The sequence below is a fragment of the Hemiscyllium ocellatum genome, chromosome 24 (assembly GCF_020745735.1).
Source record: "Hemiscyllium ocellatum isolate sHemOce1 chromosome 24, sHemOce1.pat.X.cur, whole genome shotgun sequence".
NCBI classification, from domain to species: Eukaryota; Metazoa; Chordata; class Chondrichthyes; order Orectolobiformes; family Hemiscylliidae; genus Hemiscyllium; species Hemiscyllium ocellatum.
In genome coordinates, this window is record NC_083424.1 from 45,748,193 (window position 1) to 45,768,137 (window position 19,945).

The 19,945-nt window shown below is 39.2% G+C and overlaps 1 protein-coding gene across 9 annotated transcripts in view; it reads right to left on the reverse strand.

Annotated features, from left to right (window-relative positions):
- Positions 1 to 4,558: 4,558 nt before the first annotated feature.
- Positions 4,559 to 19,945, reverse strand: part of cita (citron rho-interacting serine/threonine kinase a) — a 217,920-nt gene continuing 202,533 nt past the window's right edge. For 4 of the 9 annotated variants that reach the window (XM_060843752.1, XM_060843753.1, XM_060843751.1 and 1 more), the window contains 3 exons: positions 15,833 to 16,009; positions 4,812 to 5,100; positions 4,559 to 4,714 (listed from right to left, as the gene is read on the reverse strand). In XM_060843752.1, coding sequence (XP_060699735.1) covers positions 4,691 to 4,714; positions 4,812 to 5,100; positions 15,833 to 16,009 — 490 coding nt within the window. In that variant the 3' untranslated portion in view covers positions 4,559 to 4,690. Of the gene's footprint in view, positions 4,715 to 4,811; positions 5,128 to 15,832; positions 16,010 to 19,945 lie in introns of all 9 variants that reach the window. The other 5 variants (XM_060843750.1, XM_060843746.1, XM_060843749.1 and 2 more) reach the window with 2 other exon arrangements.

Sequence of the window (19,945 nt, forward strand, 5' to 3'; positions counted from 1 at the left end):
ATATTAAGAACCTGATTGTTAAAGTAGTTGCTCTGAATGAGTGCAATTGTTTTCCATTAACTGAGAATTGCTTTTTGTTAAGAACATGGTCATAAGACACCAGCTTGCAAAAAGCAATGCACAATTCAGCAATGCAAAGTATAGGCACGGTTAAAGGTGTCCTTCGCTTTTAACAGCTTGACACTGACATTGCATCTGCGCTTATTGTAGGAAGTGCTCCCTTCATTTTGCAACGCAAATAATGCAGTCATGAGGGAAGTACACATGCTTTGTTTTAACTATTTCAATGAAACAATTACCAAAAAAGTACTTAGGTCCAAATGGAGCCAAAGCACTTTCAATGAAGTCTCTCAGGGAAAGTATCCCAGAAATAAATTACTGAACAACAAACTCAGTTACTTTGAAGAATTAAAGGTAACTGATTCTCCACGTGTAGAAATAGTGACAGTTGATGATAGACGCTTTCAGTCAAATTCAGAAAAAGCTTCTTGATCACAGCTGATGCATCAATTATCTGTTGTATTAACCAAAATTGATGATTTGTGAGTGCTGTGTATTATCAGTGACAACTAATTGGAGTTCTTTGGTTAACTGCATTTGAAAACCTAACTTTAAATAATATGATGAACGTTAATTTAACTATTCTTTTTGGGCACATATTGCGAGCTCAAAAGCAAACTTGTGAAATCATTCTTCACAGCCAGACAAGAACTGGACAAATATTTGTGATCAGACTGTATGAAATGCAAGAGGTAATAACACCACTGAAAGATTCTGAATGGGCATTACAAAACCACATTACAGCTGGAAAACATTCTGCAGAGTGTGAATTTTTTTTAAGGTGGATTGCTTGCTTTCTATCTAACTAGATTTATGTGAACATATAACTGAAACAAACATAGCTTGTGTTTTTTTTCCAAACAACAGCTTTGAGTTCTTTGAAGTTTGATTGTCCAGTGTAGTCCGGTGTCAACACTTCAGGCATTAGGAAACAGGCAAAATTTCAGACTGACAAATTATGTATATGTTTATCTAACCTTTTTGTATCTAACCTACTCCCGGCAGAGCTGGAAATAATCTTTTTTCCCCTCACACCTTCAAGTCATGACTTCTCATTGTGGTATGGATCCATGGAAGTTGACAGCTCTCTAATAGGAGAAAGTGAGGACTGCAGGTGCTGGAGATCAGAGCTTAAAAATGTGTTGCTGGAAAAGTGCAGCAGGTCAGGCAGCATCAAAGGAGCAGGAGAATCGACGTTTCGGGCATAAGCCCTTCTTCAGGAAACTGAAGGGTTGTTTCCCCTTATCACAATGTCTACAGCATAATCTCAGACTTATGGGTTGCTTGTTTAAAATGGAATTAGGGATGGTAGTGAATCTGTGGAATTCATTAACACAGAGGGCTAATAGAGGCCAGTTCATAAAGTATATTAAGCCTGAGATAGACAGAATTTTAATCAGTAAGGGAATCAGTTGTTATGGGGATTAGTCCAGAAAGTAGAACTGTGGATGATCAGGTCAGTCATGGTTTGACTGAATGGTGAACAGACTTGATGGGCCATATGGCCTACCTCTGTTCTTACATCTTACCGTCTTACAGATACTCAGCAGGTCAGGCACCACCTGAGAAAAGAGAAACAGAGTTCAGTACCCCCCCCCCTCGTACATGCTGCCAGGTCTGCTGATAATTTCCCATTTCACGTTTTTTATTCCTGGCAACACTTACTTGATCTCATCAGATAAGTGCCCAAATAAACCTTCAGGTACCACATTAGACCCAGGAAGTCTGTCTAGATATTTTGAAAATGCGCTCATCTCTTGACCTCTCCCCTGGTGCCATGATAGGACTCCCTTCGTCATCCCACCAGCCTTCTAATCACTTGCTCACTCTCCAGCTTTTCTCCTGCCTCCATACACATCTTCCACTTCCCTGTCAGCATTACAAAGATGCTCAAAGCCTCCACAACAACCTGATTTGCTCCATAAATCACTTCTGTAGTTCCCTTGTCCCAGCTATCTTCCCACGTCAGCACAGGCTATGTGACAGCTGCCACTTTTACTTCCTCTCTCCTCAGCATAGATGGCCTCAAATGCTGCTTCCACGTGAACCAGCGATTTACATGTATGTCTTTCAATTCAGTATACTGTATTCACTGCTCACAACATAGTTTGATCTACACAGGGAAGATCAAACTCGGTTTGGCTGACTGTTTTGCAGAGACCCTCATGCAATTTGTTCACGTAACCCAGAGCTTGCAGTGGCTTCCCGCTCCGTTTTTTCTCCACCTCTTCCCACACTGACCTCTCCATCCTTGGCCTATTAGGTTTTCCAATGAGGCTCAATGTCAGCTTGAGGAACAGCACTCTGCATTGGTTGGCACTTTACAGCCTCCCAGATTTAACATTGATGCAACAATTTCAGACCGTGTTCAATTGTAGAAAAGGACAGCTCTCTACTACCAAAACAAAACAATGCTCCAACCTTTCTGATCAAGAAGTGTGGGAAAAAGTAATTTCATTGTTCTTTAAAACAATATCCTACCAGTTCAACGAACCCTTCTACATTGGACTCAGAGCAAACTTTGAATGCTTTGTTCTGAATGAGTATTGTGGTTCCACTCAATAGGTTACATTATAGACTGGGTTACAAGACATACAAGCAGACCGTCACCACTTGGCCCATGGAATCTACTCTGCCATTCAATGAGGCCAATCTGATAATTCTCAAGTCTATTTTCCTTACTTACCCTGATATTTCTAGATTCCCTTACTGATTAACAATGTGTCTATATCAGTCTTGAATATACTTAATGATCCAGACTTTACAAGTCCCTGAGGTAAAGTGTTCCACTTTTTGCTCAACTCTGTCTTAAGCGAATGATGCTGTGCGCTCAGATTATGCCCTAGTTTTGTCCTTTACCATAAAGAGAAACAGCCTCTCTGTATCTATCCTATCAAGCTCCCTCAGAATTTAATCTAATTCAATGAAGGTCACTCTTCATTCTTCTAAACTTTAATGAGTGTAGCCTCAATCTATTCACGCTCTAATGAGAAAATTGCTATAAACTCAGGATCAACTTTGTGTACCTTCTCTGGATTACCCCCAAAACCTTTCTTACTAAAACCGTTATCTGTATTCGAGGTGTGGTCTTAGTGCCTTCTATTGTTTTATCAAGAATTCACTGTTTTTATACTCTATTTGCCTTCTCTATTAGTTGCTGAATTAAGATGCTAGCTTGCGATTCATGGACAAGGACTCCCAATCCTTCAGTTCCATAGTTTTCTGCAGTTCATGTCTATTTAAATAATATTCAGCTCTTCTATTTTTCCAGCCAAAGTGCATACGCTTAATTTTTGCAAATTATATTCCATCTACCAGGCTTTTGCACACTCACTTAACCTACCTATATCCCTCTGCAGACTCTGTCATCCTTATTACTTGCCTTCCAACCTACTTTTGGTGTCATTCACAAACTTAGTAATATTCACTTCCTACATCCAAGTCATTCATATGTACTGTAGATAACTTGCATTTGGAGATTAGGAAATAGGAAGACTGAAGTTTTGTCTCAGTGCTATAATTTTTCAGCTGAGGATAAACTGATTGAGTGAGGTCACAATGTGATAAAGGGCTCACTTATGAGGGTATTTGCACTGAATCTAATTTGAGCAGACTTGGAACCCAGAATTTTCTGGTTACACTGATTGCTTAGATAAAGAAAAAAGGTATTATTTGTTATAATGTGAGACAATTTCTGGTTAAATGTGAACATCTTCAGGTTATGAACAGCAGTAGAATTACCCCTCTAATGCTAAAAAGCACTTTTGCTCTTAAAATAAAATAAAATCAGACACTTGCCATGTAAAGTTATGCAAATTAGTGTAGAATTTAATTAAGCACTTTTATGGAAAATGAGTCACCAGAAACGTGACTCAACCTCTCATCTCACGCATTGCATATTCGCAAATGACAGGGTACAAAGAGGAAGAAAACAGTCATATCACAAAATTAGGAATGCACTTCAGAACTGGGAAATTTTCAATACAGATCAGTGAAACATTGTACAAAAATCTGCGGTAAGTTGTATTTGAGTGAACGTCTGTAATCCAGGACAAAGCAGCAGTGCAGGACAGAGAAAAAGATTAAATAGCAAAAAGCTATAGGTTATTACAAAATATATATTCAGTCCTGCTGTGATCTCATGTTCAGATCCCTTCATGACCATTGTATAAAATTCAAGTAATGAACTGTGTACAGTTAATCTGCATTGTTGGGTCAAAACAGCATCCCGATCTTCCATCAATACCCAAAATGTCCAGCCAGACCTTCATTGGAGAGGATTAGAAGGTTCTGCTGTCAAATGAGTATCACAAGACATAGGGAATTCTCTCTCGTTTTGTGCATTTAATAATTCATGTCCTTCACCCACAAATAAATGAATCAGCTTCCATATAGAAACAGTTACCATCCATACTCCGGACAGCCAGTCATAAGGTAGCTTGCGAGCAGCAGTTTAATATTTACATTGCTCCCCCACCCACCCTCCCACATTTCCCTTAGTGACTAAAGCGAACAAACGTGTGTAGTTTTAGTTTGTCCTGTGGATCTCCATAGTTATTCTTCCAAAAGCTGAAAGACTGGAATTCACATGCTCAGTACGCGCCTCTTCATCTGTAACATAGCACTAGACTCACACAGCAGACTGGTCCCAGGTCTGGTCAACATAAACAGATTAACATTAGTACCACGCACTATTTAAAAACATTTCTAAGTATTGGATCTCAGATTAAAATCAACCGTGCAGAAGATACCTTGGTAACTGGGGCCCTCGACGATCCTGTAGGTACACGGATGCCAGCCCCTCTGTTATCATCCAACATCCTTCCTGGTGACCTCTCCCTACTGGGGTCCAAAGGTCTGCCTGGAGATTTCTCCCTCTCCAAGCCCCTGCGTGGTGATTTCTCTCTTCTCACCTCTTGTCTACCTTCTCTGTACCTGACAGATCTGTTCAAATCCTGAGGTGAATTTTCTCTTGGACCAGGTGCCAATTTCTTTGACATGTGCTCATTGTAAGAGGGAAGGCCGCGCTTGTTAGGGCTGCTACTGGTCACAGAGGGAGAAAGGATTCTGGTCAGGAGACAGAAGTTTCAAGTTTCAACAACGTGAAAGTCAATACAGGGCATTGGTTGGTTCAGGTTCTCAGACTGATTTAATGATTACTTAAGGAAATAAGTGGCACTGAAGTAAACAACTTTTATTCACAAAAAGTTGATAACTAGACAGAAAAATGTGACAGTTCAGAACAGACATCATCATTACTCTCTGAGGAAGTTGTTTGTACTGAATGATCAGGTAAAACAAGAGTAATATTCCCTTGTGAGAAGTGGCCGTTGCTGGCTGCTCCAGCATTTATTGCTTGTCTATATCTATCTGGAGAAGGTGGTGGTGAGTCGCGTTCTTGAACTGCTATATTACACGTGCTGTGGGTTGACCCACAATGCCATTAGAGATGGAATTCCAAGATTTTGACCCAGTGACAGTGAAGGAATAGTGATATATTTCTAAGTTAGAATGGTGAGGGGAACTTGTAGGTCATTGTGTTCCCCTGCATCTGCTGCCCTTGTCCTTCAAGGTGGAAGTGGTTGTAGGTATGAAATGTGCTGTGGAAGGATCTTTGGGGAACTCTTATAGATAATTTACACTGTTGCTAATGAATGTCAGTGATAGAGGAACTGGATGTGATGTCAATTAATTAGGCTACTCTGTCCTGGATGGTATCGAGTTTCTTGTGTTGTTGGAACTACATTCATCCAGACAAGTGGGGATCATTCCATCACAATCCTGACTTGTGCCTTGTAAGTAGTGGATGGGCTTTGGGGAGTCAGCAGGTCAGTTAGTTGCTGCAGTATTCCTAGCCTCTGACCTGCTCTTTTTATCACTGTATTTATACGACGAGTCCAGTTGTGTTTGTGGTCAATGGTCACCCCAGGATTTTGATATTAGAGGTTTCAGCAACGGTAACACCGTTGAATGTCAGATTGTCTCTTATTAGTGATGGTCATTGCCTGGCACTTGTGTGGCACGAATGTCACTTGCCATTTTTTGGCCCAAGCCTGGATATTATCCAGATCTTGTCAAATATGGACTGCTTCAGTATCTGAGTCTCAGATGATGCTGAATATTGGCAAAAAATCCTTACTTCTGACCTTACAGTAGAGGGAAGGTCATTGATGAAGCAGCTGAAGGTGGTTGGGTCTTGGACATTACCCCTGAAGAACCCCTGCTGGGATGTCCTAAAGTTTAGGGTGTAGGTTTGCTCGCTGAGCTGTAGGTTTGATATCCAGACGTTTCATTACCTGGCTAGGTAACATCATCAGTGGCAACCTCCAAGTGAAGTGAAGCTGTTGTCTCCTGCTTTCTATTTATATCTTTCTCCTGGATGGGGTTCCTGGGGTTTGTGGTGATGTCATTTCCTGTTTGTTTTCTGAGAGGTTGATAGATGGTATCTAGATCTATGTACTTGTTTATGGCATTGTGGTTGGAGTGCCAGGCCTCTAGGAATTCTCTGGCATGTCTTTGCTTAGCCTGTCCCAAGATAGCTGTGTTGTCCCAGTCGAAATGGTGGTTTTTTTCATCCGTGTGTAGGGCTACGAGGGAGAGAGGGTCGTGTCTTTTTATGGCTAGCTGGTGTTTGTGTATCCTGGTGGCTAACTTTCTTCCTGTTTGTCCTACGTAGTGTTTGTGGCTGTCCTTGCATGGAATTTTGTAGATGACGTTGGTTTTGTCCATGGGTTGTATTGGGTCTTTTAAGTTTGTTAGTTTTTGTTTGAGTATGTTGGTGGGTTTGTGTGCTACTAGGATTCCGAGGGGTCTTAGTAGTCTGGCTGTCATTTCTGAGACTTCTTTGATGTATGGTAAGGTGGTTAGGGTTTCTGGCTGTGTTTGGTCTGCTTGTTGTGGTTTGTTCCTGAGGAATCTGCGGACTGTATTTTTTGAGTTTCAATTCTTCTTGAATACATTGTGAGCTGTGAATTTAGGAAAGTCCTGGAAGGCAGATATATCTCGACATGTTCCTGCCTAGCCCTGCTTTTCTGATGGTCAGGATTCATATGTAAAAAGAAACCTACAGATCAGGGCTGGGAAGTCCATTTACAGAAGGATATAAACTGACATTTTTAGAAGGCAATAGGAGTTTTCCAGAAGTATGGGCAACCCCTGCTGTTTCTGAGGCTTGCATACTCGCAGTAGGAGACAGAATGGGATGTTGTATGAAATACATATGTAGCAGTCACGTTAGAAGGACAAAATTGGAAATTTTGAGGATATGTAAATGAATACGGATTGTTTGCATGTAAATACAGGCAATTAGACAGTGCAGGGCATGGAGAAATGGCTGCTGGTACCACCAGCAGTAAGGTATCTCCATATTGTGCAACCACCTTCCTCTCCATCTCCAATTCAGAGCCCACAGTTGAGTCAGCTAGCCGCCTGTTAACTTTGACACTTCTCAGGCCACTCACCATCTCAAAGACAGATTTAGTTGGCTTCTTCTGGAAAGATCATGCCCAAAATCCTAACATTCACATGTCAGGGCTCATGACCTGGAAAATGGCATTATATAGGGATCATGACTCAAAAGAGAAAAATCAGCTTTTTGACACAATTTTTTTCCCCACAGGTTAATTGGCATTTGAAAAAGTATGAGCTAATAAATGAAAGTCAGCAGAGATTTGTTATGGCAGGTTGTTTTGCATTAACCTGATTGTGTTTTTCAATTACGTAAGAGGAAATTGTTAAGGATAGTAAAGCTGATGATGTGTACATGGACTTTCAAAAAATATTTGACAAAATCTCATAATACAGAATTAAAATCACTTGGTGGCAGCATCGTGGACACAAAATTGGTTAAGAGGCAAAAATCAGAGAGTAACGGTGAATGGCTGTTTATCAGTTTTTAGACAAAGGTACATAGGGCTGTTACCCAAGAATTGTTGCTAAAACCACTGATCTTTCATTAATAACTTGTACTTAGGTATACAAGACATCATCATTTCAAGTTTGCAGATGATATGAAATTCAGAAGTGTGGTAAACAATCAAGAGGATTGAAACAGAAGAACACAGACTCAGCTACTGGATGGACACATGGAAGATGCAATTTAAAATAAAAACAGTAGTGTGAATTGATTTTGCCTCTCCTCATTTTTCTTACTAAGACTTATGAACTAAATGATCCAATTTTTAAGAAAGTGCAGGAAGAGAGAAACCTGGGACTGTATATACACAAAATCTTTATAAAGTACTGCTGAGGTTGGAATACTACCTTCAATTCTGGATACAATATCACATGAAGGATGTCAGGAACTGATAGAGGTGTAAAAGAGATCGACTAGAACGATACAAGGATCGAGGAACACAAGTTATGTGGAAAGATTGGACAAAAAGATGCTGTTCTCCACTCACCAGAGCTTAAGAAGAGATTTGGTAGATATTCTAAAATTCATGAATGGTTTTGAGAAGAGTTGCTGGTTCGAGGAGGAGAATGGCCAGTAACCAGAGGATAGATTAAAATTAATTAGTGCAAGAATAAGAAACATCACAAAGAGGGGTTTTTCTTAAAAAAAAATTATTTGATCTGGATTGCACTGTCTGAAACAATGATGGAAGAATATTCTACAGAAACATTAAAGTGGGAATTGAATAAACACGAACAGAAAACCAAACAGAGTGTTGAGGGGAAGGGTAGGGATATAAAAATAATTGGATATCTTTTCCAAAGAGTCAAATGTCCAAATAGTATTCTTGTGATAAATTATTTTCCGATTAGGCTTCATTATAATTAATTCCTTATAAGTCTGCATGACAATTGGCATCCAAGTGGTATCCAGTTATATTTCAAATCTTACTAGTTTAAGAGTCAGGAGCTTTGTTCATAGGTATTGGAGAATGCAAGATGAGGTTCGAGAATCTCTACAACAATATTAAATATTAACTAGTTCACTTTCAGTATTGTCTTCCTTATTCTTTGAATGAAACTTCGCTTTTTATCTTCCTAATTCCCAAATGAGGCACAGAAAAGGCTGAGTGGAGTAAGTTATTAAGTTAAGAATATTTAGTTTGCACTGATGCAACTCATTATTGGTTCATCAGGATGCTTAAAATCACTTTATAATAGGACTGCTTCTGAGTTTAGATACTGTTTTTTTCTTGGTAAATATAGCAACCAAAGTGTATCTACAAAGACACTACCTGCAGCAGTGAGATGGACAACCAGTTAATATGCTGATCATTATTGGACAACAAATGTTGGTCAGAATATCACACAAATTCCCAGCTTCTTTTTGAAAGTCCTACTGGACTTTTCACCAATAATATACCTGAGTTGGTATTTTATCCAAAAGCAATCCCACTAATTCCAAGCTCTATTCAGTTTTACACATGGAGTAAAATGATTTGTGTACATTTATTCACAGACATTGCAGAAAATGAAACTAGCATTACTTTCAATTAGAATGATGCAGAAAAAGGTGCAAGCCTTTGGTTTAATAGCAGCATTTCTGCTTCAAAGGCAGAAGTTGAACTTATCTCCGACTAGTCCTGGCAAATGGAGACAGCAGCTCCAGCCCTGAATTCTACATTTGTGTCTGGTGGGATGGGGAAGCGTATAGGCGCTCTTATTATAAAGGTTGTTTGTAACCATAAAATCATCCTGTAGATTAACAATCCTATCGCCTATCGTAAAGATGGAGCATTCACAGTGCTTAATCAACACTGACAGCGTTCATATCATGGCTTGTCAGAATGTTAATCAGCCTGTGAATCCTTCAACAGATTACATTCTTTATTTGTAGAACAGTGTGAAGACACAAAAACAATCTCTTGCAGACCTAACTTTCTTGTTTTCTTCCTAGGATGATGAGAGTGAGTGAGTCATTTATTAAAAATGGTTTCATACAGCATCTTTCACAATCTCAGTTCATTCCATAAATCACTATAAATTGCAGTTAGTGTTGTTTTGTAATAAGGTGGATTTCTTCCCCTTTCCTCTCTACCACCCCCCCCACCTAAAGTATGGTTAGTATATTTTGATACTGCTGGTCAAGGAATGGATACTAAACAGGGCATAGTGTCATGTGATCTTTTTTACACATTCATTTAAACAGAGCAGTCTTCGTTTTAACATCTCACCTAAAAGACTGCACTGCTGCCTATGTAGATCTGCTCAGGACTGCACTGCAATAATCACTCTAGATTACATTTAAGGAGATCTTGTGCTGCAGTGAATAGAGTTACCATGTCTGAGCCAGAAGTTTGATTCCCATTCTGGAACTTGTTGGCATGAAAGGTGTACTCACTGCAAGGCCAAACAGGTTGTTTATCAACCTGGAGAACCTTATTACACATACCTATATAACAGGAGTTAGGAGCAATACAATCTCTTGATCAGGCAGAACTCCACATATGCTGGGCTCCAGGTTTTACAAACTCCCCATACATGTTATTACCACAGGCTCTGCTTCATTGCAGGCATCTTCCTCACTTTGAAGGACTATCAGAAGAAGATTATGTTTAAATCCTGGAAAAAGACCTGAACCCACTACCTTCTCATTCAGATGATAGATTAAATGTCTCTTCTTGTGACACAAAGGTAGCTATTTAATGGCATGGGCAGAGAAAACTTCCTAAAAAAAACACAAAGTTCCGATTGTACTGTTATCCAAAATTAAATCAAGTATTATGGAGTGCTAAAATACTTCCAAAGACAAGACGATTAACAGTGATGTGCACAAGATGACTGGAGACAGTGCAGGAACAATTGAAGTCATGTACATGACATGTGTACATTTTGACACAAACAAGCAGTTAATGGCTGCTCACTCACTTCATGTTTGCTGTTGGTGAAACAGGGTCCATGTTGTGGGAAGGAGACCTAAAAAACAGAATATGCACTGCACATACCTCAGTTACTACTGCAACCAATTCAGATGGACACCATGCTTTACACAGGGTAAAAACAATGACTGCAGATGCTGGAAACCAGATTCTGGATTAGTGGTGCTGGAAGAGCACAGCAGTTCAGGCAGCATCCAAGGAACAGCGAAATCGATGTTTCGGGCAAAAGCCCTTCATTCCTGATGAAGGGCTTTTGCCCGAAACGTTGATTTTGCTTTTCCTTGGATGCTGCCTGAACTGCTGTGCTCTTCCAGCACTACTAATCCAAAACCATGCTTTACACAGTTTTATCATAATTGGTGAGCCCCTTCAAAATGAACTTTGGTCCTGGAATTGACTACACACCTTGAGACAGAATGGCATCTATAAAGTACAGGCAATAGAAAAGATACTAAACCCTGCAAGTGCCCTATAAATTAGGATTCATTAGCCCTTGAAGTCCAGAAGCACATATACTTTGAAAGCAGAATACATGTTTTTCTTTAACTTGTCATTGCGATGCTACAACAAATCGCAGGTGTATTCTTGGCTATAAATTGTTCAACTGCTGTAGATTGTTTAATGAGAACATAATTGGAATGTCTCCATGTTCTACCTTCTTTTTAAATAGGCCAAGATAATCAAATTTCTAACAAAAAAAAATTCTGTGTAACTAGTAAAACAGGGACAGTTTTAGATCAATGACATTTTAAAATTATCTCTATACTCGACTATTTCAACGCACTAGTGGCTGGCTTCGTATTCTCTTTTACGTATTTGAAGTCATCGAAAACTTTGCTGCCTTTGTCTTTGCTCATATCAAAAACACCGTTACACATCATTCTATCTTCCCTCCCACAGTCTTGCTCCCCAACTGTTCAAAATATGCTAATTTTGATCTGGATTATCTCCCAATTAAAACATTCCACTGTTTCTGACCAAACCTTGGAGTTTACTTTATACACCTCTTCACCTTTAAGACACTCCTATCCACTCATAAAAGAATCAACAGAACAGGAGTGAAACATATGATAATGACACTAAGTCATAATACTCTTTGAGGGAGCTAGTTTCGACCTGATGGACTGAGTGGCCTCTTCTGCACCATAACAATGCTAATTTAAAAACCACCTCTTTGACTAATCATTTGATAATCTCTCTTGATATCGTTTTAAGTGGCTTATTGTTAATGTTTACTTTATAAAGCTTTTGAGAAGAGACTCGTGAGCATTTATTACATAATGACACGACAGGTATTTGAATGTTAGAGTGTTGAATAAATGTTATACTTTTAGAATCATTTCTATATAACCCTTACAACATAAAAGCAGTAAAGAACAAGGTTAGAATGATTTTTGTTTATATCAAAACTTGCTCAATTGTAGAATGACTGGGTAAAAATTCACAGAAACAGCTTTGACTGAATTTTTAACTGAATTTAACTGAAAACTTCTTTTTTCAATTCTTCACACATTTGAATTTTCTTTCCTTACCATTCAAATTATTTTTCCTTGAATATTTTGGAGTCTGGCTGTTGCATTTTGTTACAATGCTGTAGTAATTAATGATTGCCATGAGTGGGATTTGAGTGCAGATTGGGTTAAACTCTGCACAAGGATGTGGGAGCTCCTTGACTAAACCTCTCACCAAACTGAGCGCCAGGTGTCCCGGTCCTCCTGGGAGTTGGTAGTATTATTGCAACACAAATCCTTGGCCAACTTGTGATGGTCTCTTGCGTTGACATTTTGTTGAACTGGCCTGAATAAACTATTCAGTTGTGATCTTGTATGAACTGCAGTGATAACCAAGCTAGCGAAAACTCAGTGAGATGCACTGGTTTCAAATGTCATTCCACCAAAGCACTGCTTTGTGACATATATACACCATGCATTTTCACTATCCAAGTTATAGGCAAACAGAAAAGTTACGGAAAAATAATAGGCCTGGTCATCTTTGGAAAGATTAAAGCCAGGCTAATGCTCTAAATCTTTTATCAGAAAATCTTTTAACATCCATCTTTAAGGAGATAAATTATTGTAAACAATTGAATTAATAACTATTTTATAAATCATTTGCCTGGGAGGAGAATCTATCATGGAGTTACTTTTTAATTCAATTTGGAAGAAGCATGTTAAAGACAAACTCTTTGTCAGAAGGAATACATCTAAGCATGTTGAGAATTAGCAGGAGAATTTATGGGCCATTGTTACCAGTTTTGCAGAAACTTTCTAATATTTAGTGCAAACACATGAAGATAATGCAGGCTTGGGCAATATAAGCAAAAATACTGTGGCTGCTGTAAATTAAAGAATAACAGAAAACTCTGGAGAAACTCTTTGGGCCTGACAGTGGAGAGAAATAGATTGTTAGTTTCTCTCTACTTAGACTTGGTGGAAACTTGATTGAGGTTTATTGTCATCATAAAGGAATAAATTCTGCTTGCCTGAATTAAATAATTTATGGAGCATCAAGAGTAGGATTTTGTTTCATAAACAGTAGCGGATTTATGTAAAAGGCTGTCATCTCTTGCAGTGAACACGAGGTTTACTGAATTCCTTCAAGTAAAAGCTGGGTTTGTTTCTAACTAGGATGGACATTACCTCATATAAAAGGTAGGCATTGGATAACATTGATCAGGCCCAGAGTACTCTTGGAGTAGTTTTGATCATCTGAAGACAGTGAAGAAGGTATTTTCCATATTATTTTCCAAAATTGGCATGGGGTTTTAATCTGCCTCTTCACCTTTCACCTGAGATCCAGGTTTTTCAGGTGAGCCATGCAGGGCACAGATTGGAATTCAATAAGGCATCACAGTTGTGTAGGACAGGCTGGATGGGCGAGTTCTTTCTTCTGATCTGTCTTGGTCTTTTTTTCATGGTTTAAACTAAATTAGGATCGAAACAATGGGAAGTTCCTTTCCCCAGGGCAGTGAACCTGTGAAATTCTTTACTGCAAATGGCTGTCAAGGCTGAGTCATTAATATTGTCAAGACTGAGAAAGACAGATGTTTTAATAAATAAGGATATCAAGAGTTACTGAGAAAAAGCAGGAAAGTAAAACTGAGTTATATCTTTAACCATGATCTCATTGAACAGTGGACTAGACTTAAAGGGCTAAATGACCTACATCTTATGGTCTTATGAGGTCAAGTTTAGGGAGGTCCTCCAATGCTTAGAGACTAGATAGCTAAAGGCATAAGCAATACTAAAGGGTACATGAGCCAAAACTTTGGAACTTCCTCCCAAACAGCATTATGTCATCACATAGATGGCAACAGTTTGACAAAGCCAAAATCAGGGATACTCAAGAGGGCAGAATTGGAAAACCATAGCTCAGGAAGTTTATGGAGTTGGAGGAGATTACAGTAATAGAGAGGGGTGAGGTGATGCAGGAATTTGAAAACATAATGGAAATTTTAAAATTGCAGCATTGTTGGACTAGCAGCCAATGTACATCAACAGCACAGGGTTAAATGGTGAGAAATGGGTCATGGGCAGCAGTGTTTTGGATGACTTTAATTTATGGCAGATAGAACATGGAATTCCAGCCAGGGAATGTTTTAGATTACATTTTGAGATATAAAAGGTATGGTTAAGGGTTTCAGGAGGAGAAGACCTATGGTTGATAAGGGTGAAATCATGGAGGTTCAAATAGATGGTCTTGTTGATGGTCTGAGGATGTGATTGGAAGCTCATCTTTTGGATTAAATATGACACCAAGGCTGTGAACTCCAATATGCTCTGATCAGCCTTAAATAGTTGCTGAAGGGAAGGATGGAGTTGGTGGTGATGAGGGTAATGTATTTTTGGCAGAAACGTGGTATTTCAATGATGTCATCAAGGGGCAGCATGAAGATAAGAAACAGATGGGATCATGGATAGATTCTTGACACAAATGGCAATTGTACAGAATGGGAAGAAAAGCCATTTTATGAGTTTCTGTTTATGAGCAGTTAGATGAGAATGGAACCAGAAAGAGTGCAGTCCAATTCAACAGACAACAATGGAAAGGTGACAAAGGAGAATGGTGTAGTCAACCATATCAAAGGCTGCAGACACAAAGAAAAATGAGAGATAATGTACCTTTCAATAGTCACATAGGATGTCATTTGTAGCTTTGAGAAGAGCTGTGTTGATACTGTGGCAGGAATAGTAACTCAATTGGAGGGTTTCAAATATGGAATTCTGGGGGAAATGGGCATGGGTTTGGGAAGTGGCAACACATTCAATGACTTTGGAGAAGGCAGGGAAGTTGGAGATGGGGATTTTTTACTACATATCAGTGGGGACATATGCACTTTGAAAACACTAAACTCAAATGTTTCAGAAAAGAGTTATCAGGAAGATTTGAGAAGCTTAAGCACTACACAGACTAGAGAGAAGATAAGGGACTGACAGAGGCATAGGATGGACTAAATAATATGAATGTTGTTTTGAACAAAGACAAGCTAGTTTTAAAAAAATGAACAGTTTTATTTTAGTCAAGGAGAGTAGTATGTGTTGTGTGTGGGGACACGTGCACATGTGTCTGTGTTTTGTGTGAAATACTAGAGAGGTTGGGGGTAGGGGGGAGGATGTGGGAGAAGAAAGCGTGACAAAGTGGACTGAGCTCGGTTAGCTAGAATAGGCTTGATGGCATATGTCCAGCTCTGCATTATTTTCCCTTTGCTATTTTCCCTTGTTATTTGGCGAATTGATGAAGTTCTTTGTTTTTCCTACAGCAGCATCGGATTTGCATCACATGAACATTATGAGTGGGAAAAAAACAACAATAGGATAGGTTGTCAAGTAAGCCTAGAAATAACCCAAGACCACTCATTTTGAATTAAAGATGGTCAAGTTACAATGTAAGTTTGGAATGCCATATTTTATGCGCGAATTACTTTGTAACATCTGATTTACCTGCGGCTGTTGATCGCAACCTGCTGGTCACTGCTTGATTCTTTCACTAAGTTTCCTTTACAACAGATAATTCGCTGTTTATTTTGATAGGATGAGGTCATGTAAATGGCTCCAGGTGTAATTGCAGGGCCAAGATATCTGGGATTCGGGATGTCCAAATGAGCACGACTTGGAGCACTATAAAAACAGAATAAGCACTGTGTTACCTTGTCGCACTTGGTTGCTTTCTTACAATTGTGCTAAGGGAATCATAGAATCCCTATTGTGTGGAAGCAGCACATTTGGTCTGTCAAGTTCACACCAATCCTCTGAAGAGCATCCAGCCCAGACGCACCCCAGTACCCTATCTCTGTAATCTTGTGTTTCCCATGATCAATCCATCTATGCACATCTATGGACTGAGAGAGAAAATCGGAGCATCTGGAGGAAATCCATGCAGTCACAGGGAGAACATGCAAACTCCACACAGATTCCACACCCAAGGGTGGAATCAAACCTGAGTCCTTGGCGCTGTGAGGCAGCAGCGCTAGTCAGTGTGCCACTGTTCTGCCATGGAGGTCATGTCAGGATGCCAACTTTCAATTACTGTAAATAATTATCCTGATTATATGGGGCTCAGAAGAACAATCAGGTACAAAAACTTTGTTTGTCCCAATTTCCAACTACTTTGCAAAAAAACTGAAAGAACTGCAGATGCTGGAGATCAGAAACAAAAACTGAAATTGCTGGAAAAACACAGAAGGTTTGCCAGCATCTGTGGATAGAAATGGAGTTAACATTTCAGGTCCAGCAACCCTTCTTTAGAATAGATAAAAATCCATAACCTCTGTTCTGAAGAAGGGTTTCTCTCCACAGATGTTGCCAGACCAGCTGAGCTTTTCCAACAATTTTGGTTTTTGCCCCCCACTATTTTATTATTTCTTTCAATAGCAACAATAGGATGACATCTTTTGCACTGCCTTCTCAATTACTTTTGGAACTGAATAGTTTGATAGTCCACTCAAAGGACACCAAGGCCCAGCCATATACTTTGGAACAGGAAATACAGGTAGGCATAGGCAGGTATAGCTGCCACTTCACACCCTTCAAGTTCATTAGCAAACCAAATACGTGTTGAACATCAGCACTGTTATTTTGAAACAAAACAAATTGCAAGAGCAACTCAGCAGGTCTGGCAGCATCTGCTGATGGAAAGCAGAGTTGATATTTCTGGTTTAGTGACTCTTCTTCAGAATGGATAAAAATCTATAACCTCTTCTTTTAATGGGTTATTTTCCTTTGGTAAATCAAGAATTTCAATTTTGCCAAGGTAGCATGTTAATTAAGGATAATCATATCCCTGTAATATTTGTTTCTGTACTAGATGGCATTAGTCCTTTCAGTAGAAAATACGAATTGTTGAGGTACTTTTGGAAAAGGGGAAGTTGGCAGAGTACCCAAACCACTGATATATATTGAAATTATTTAGGTTTAGTTGTTAATCCACGTTCAAATTTTAAAGGTTTACGAGTTCACAGTAAAAATTTTGAGTCTTCTATATGTCTCATCTTAAATGATTTATTTGGAAAACTGTGAATAGATAGTCACCAAATTGTGAATACACATATTCAGGTTAACATCCACAATGTCTGATGCACAAATATTATAAATGTCAGGCTTCATAAGACAGTTATGTATTAAAAATGTTTATTTTTAGAGAATGCTCTGAATTTGGGGATGGTTGAACTGGGAACTGATCATCTTTATCTCTGCTCTGAGATATCTGGTTGTCATGAAAAGAGGCGCAGGCCATAACCTATTGGAATTCAAGCTTGACATGAAAGAGGGGAAGGTATTGCTGGAAAAACTCAGCAGGCCAGGCAACATCCAAGGAACAGGAAATTCGACGTTTCGGGCATAAGCCCTTCATAAGCCTTTCCAGAGTAACCCACCCAAACCCAGCTCCCTCTGACTAATGCTCCTAAAACTATATGGACAATTTAGCATAGCCAATCTACCTGACCTGCACATCTTTGGATTGTGGGAGGAAACCGGAGCACCTGGAGGAAATCCACGCAGACACAGGGAGAATGTGCAAACTCCACTCAGACAGTCGCCCGAGGCTGGAATCAAACCCAGGTCCCTGGCACTGTGAGGCAGCAGTGCTAACCATTGAGCCACCGTGCCACCCCGCCCTAGCTTGAGGTAACTTTCAAAGGTCACTCAACAGATACATTCTGGCATGGTGAGGAGAAGGAGGCTGATATGAAGGAGATTAGAATTTAGCTTTAAGCTTATTTATCCTCTAGCAGCATGCCACAAAGTTTAAAAAAAAATAAAATATTTTGGCTGCATTAGTTCATGGAGAAGCATCTATTTTTTAGCTTGGTACGATGTTAAGTAATGTTTAATTTATACTGATTATAGTAATTGAACCAATTTTTTGAGCAACTTTGGAGTAAAATTGCAACCAAGTTTCATCAGCACCTACAGCTACATAAATTTGTCATAGTATTCAAACTTCATAAGCAAACTTCAAGAGGAGCTACCACTTAGCTAATCTCCAAAGACACAAACTCGAATGATGACAACTATTCCAAAATCTTGACTCAAGCTCCAAGATGATTGGTGTGGAGCTGTCCTGTTCACTCTCAAACAACGAGGTGGCAAAATGAGAGATTTCCTCCCTCACTAATTACATCATCACTCCAAAAATGGCAGTGAGTAGCAAACTGTGAAGTTGTTTTGCACTGAAAACTCCACCAAGGCAAGAACGGAGTTGAAATTAACCCAAACTTATTTTATGTAGACCATCATAGCTCCAACAGTTTGTAGTTTTATGGCACTTTAACAGTCAAGTTTCCTAAGTTGCTTCACAGAACCTAATTCAAAATCTGAAACTGTACTTAATGGAGGAGACACTAGCACAGGTAATCAAAGAAGCAGAAAGATGTGAAGACACAAAAGAATTAGGAAGGAAATTCCAGGGTTTAGGACTGTGACAGCTGAAAGCACAGCTACAAATGGTTGGATACAGGAAGTGGAGATACTCAAGTTTTGGTGACTTGCACATACTTTTAATCAAACTATTCAGATCAAATATGGCATACCTCTAGAGTATGTGGAACTTGGATTCTGGCATTCTAGCTCAGAGATAGGGACACTTACACTGTACAACAAGTGCTCTGATAGGCTAGCCTTTTTTAAAAAATTGAATTCAAACTTCACCACCTGCCATGGTGGATTGGAATCAGCGTCCCCAGAGCGTTAGCTTGGTTCTGGATTACTCATCCAGTACCAGTACTACTACATTATTACGTCCGCATGGAGGACTGCAAGGTAGGATATTTATGTGTGCTTGAAGAAGAAGTATTCAATTTCTTGTCCAGTATTGAGAGCTTAATGCAAGCCAGTGTGTAGAAAACAAGATAAAACGTTTTATATCTGTTGCTCCACATTCTCTCTCTCATCTGCGTTCCCCTTCCCCTGTACCCTATTGGAACATACTATTACATGACAGTGAACTCTTCTATTAATTAAACTAAACACCCAGAAAAACTCACATTGTTTTGTAATGTTAAAATATATGAGTGATAGAGAATTCCATTACTTAACAAAAATAAAATTGATTTATTTTTTAAACTCTAAAAGTGAACATTAACCAACAACTACTAACAACTCTAAGCTCCCCTTCTCTTAACTGCTTAATACTTACCTCCAATTCTATAACAATACGCTGTTCCAATAAAACTTATATTAAAATTACATCAACTTAATTTCAAAACCATACAGCGGCTGTTGTCTTCGGTCGTTGCCTTCTTCTGGCTGGAGATCTCCCTGGGTCGCCATCTTTCTTTTTACTGCAAAGCTGTTTCAGATGAAAAGGTACCTTTGACAGAGAGTGTTTCAATCTTTTGGGTCCCTCTCTCTCTCTCTCTCTCTCTCTCTCGATGGCAGTTACTCTCTGACTTGCAAAATGCCTGCTTTTTTTATACCTCCAAGACGAGATCGTCTCATTGGTTCAAGGTTGGCAAAAACAATAAATTTAAACTCGATTGGGTTTTAGTATCCTGAGGCATAATTTAGATTTGAAACAGCAAACAACTCAGGCCTTCATTTCACAGCTAAATGTTA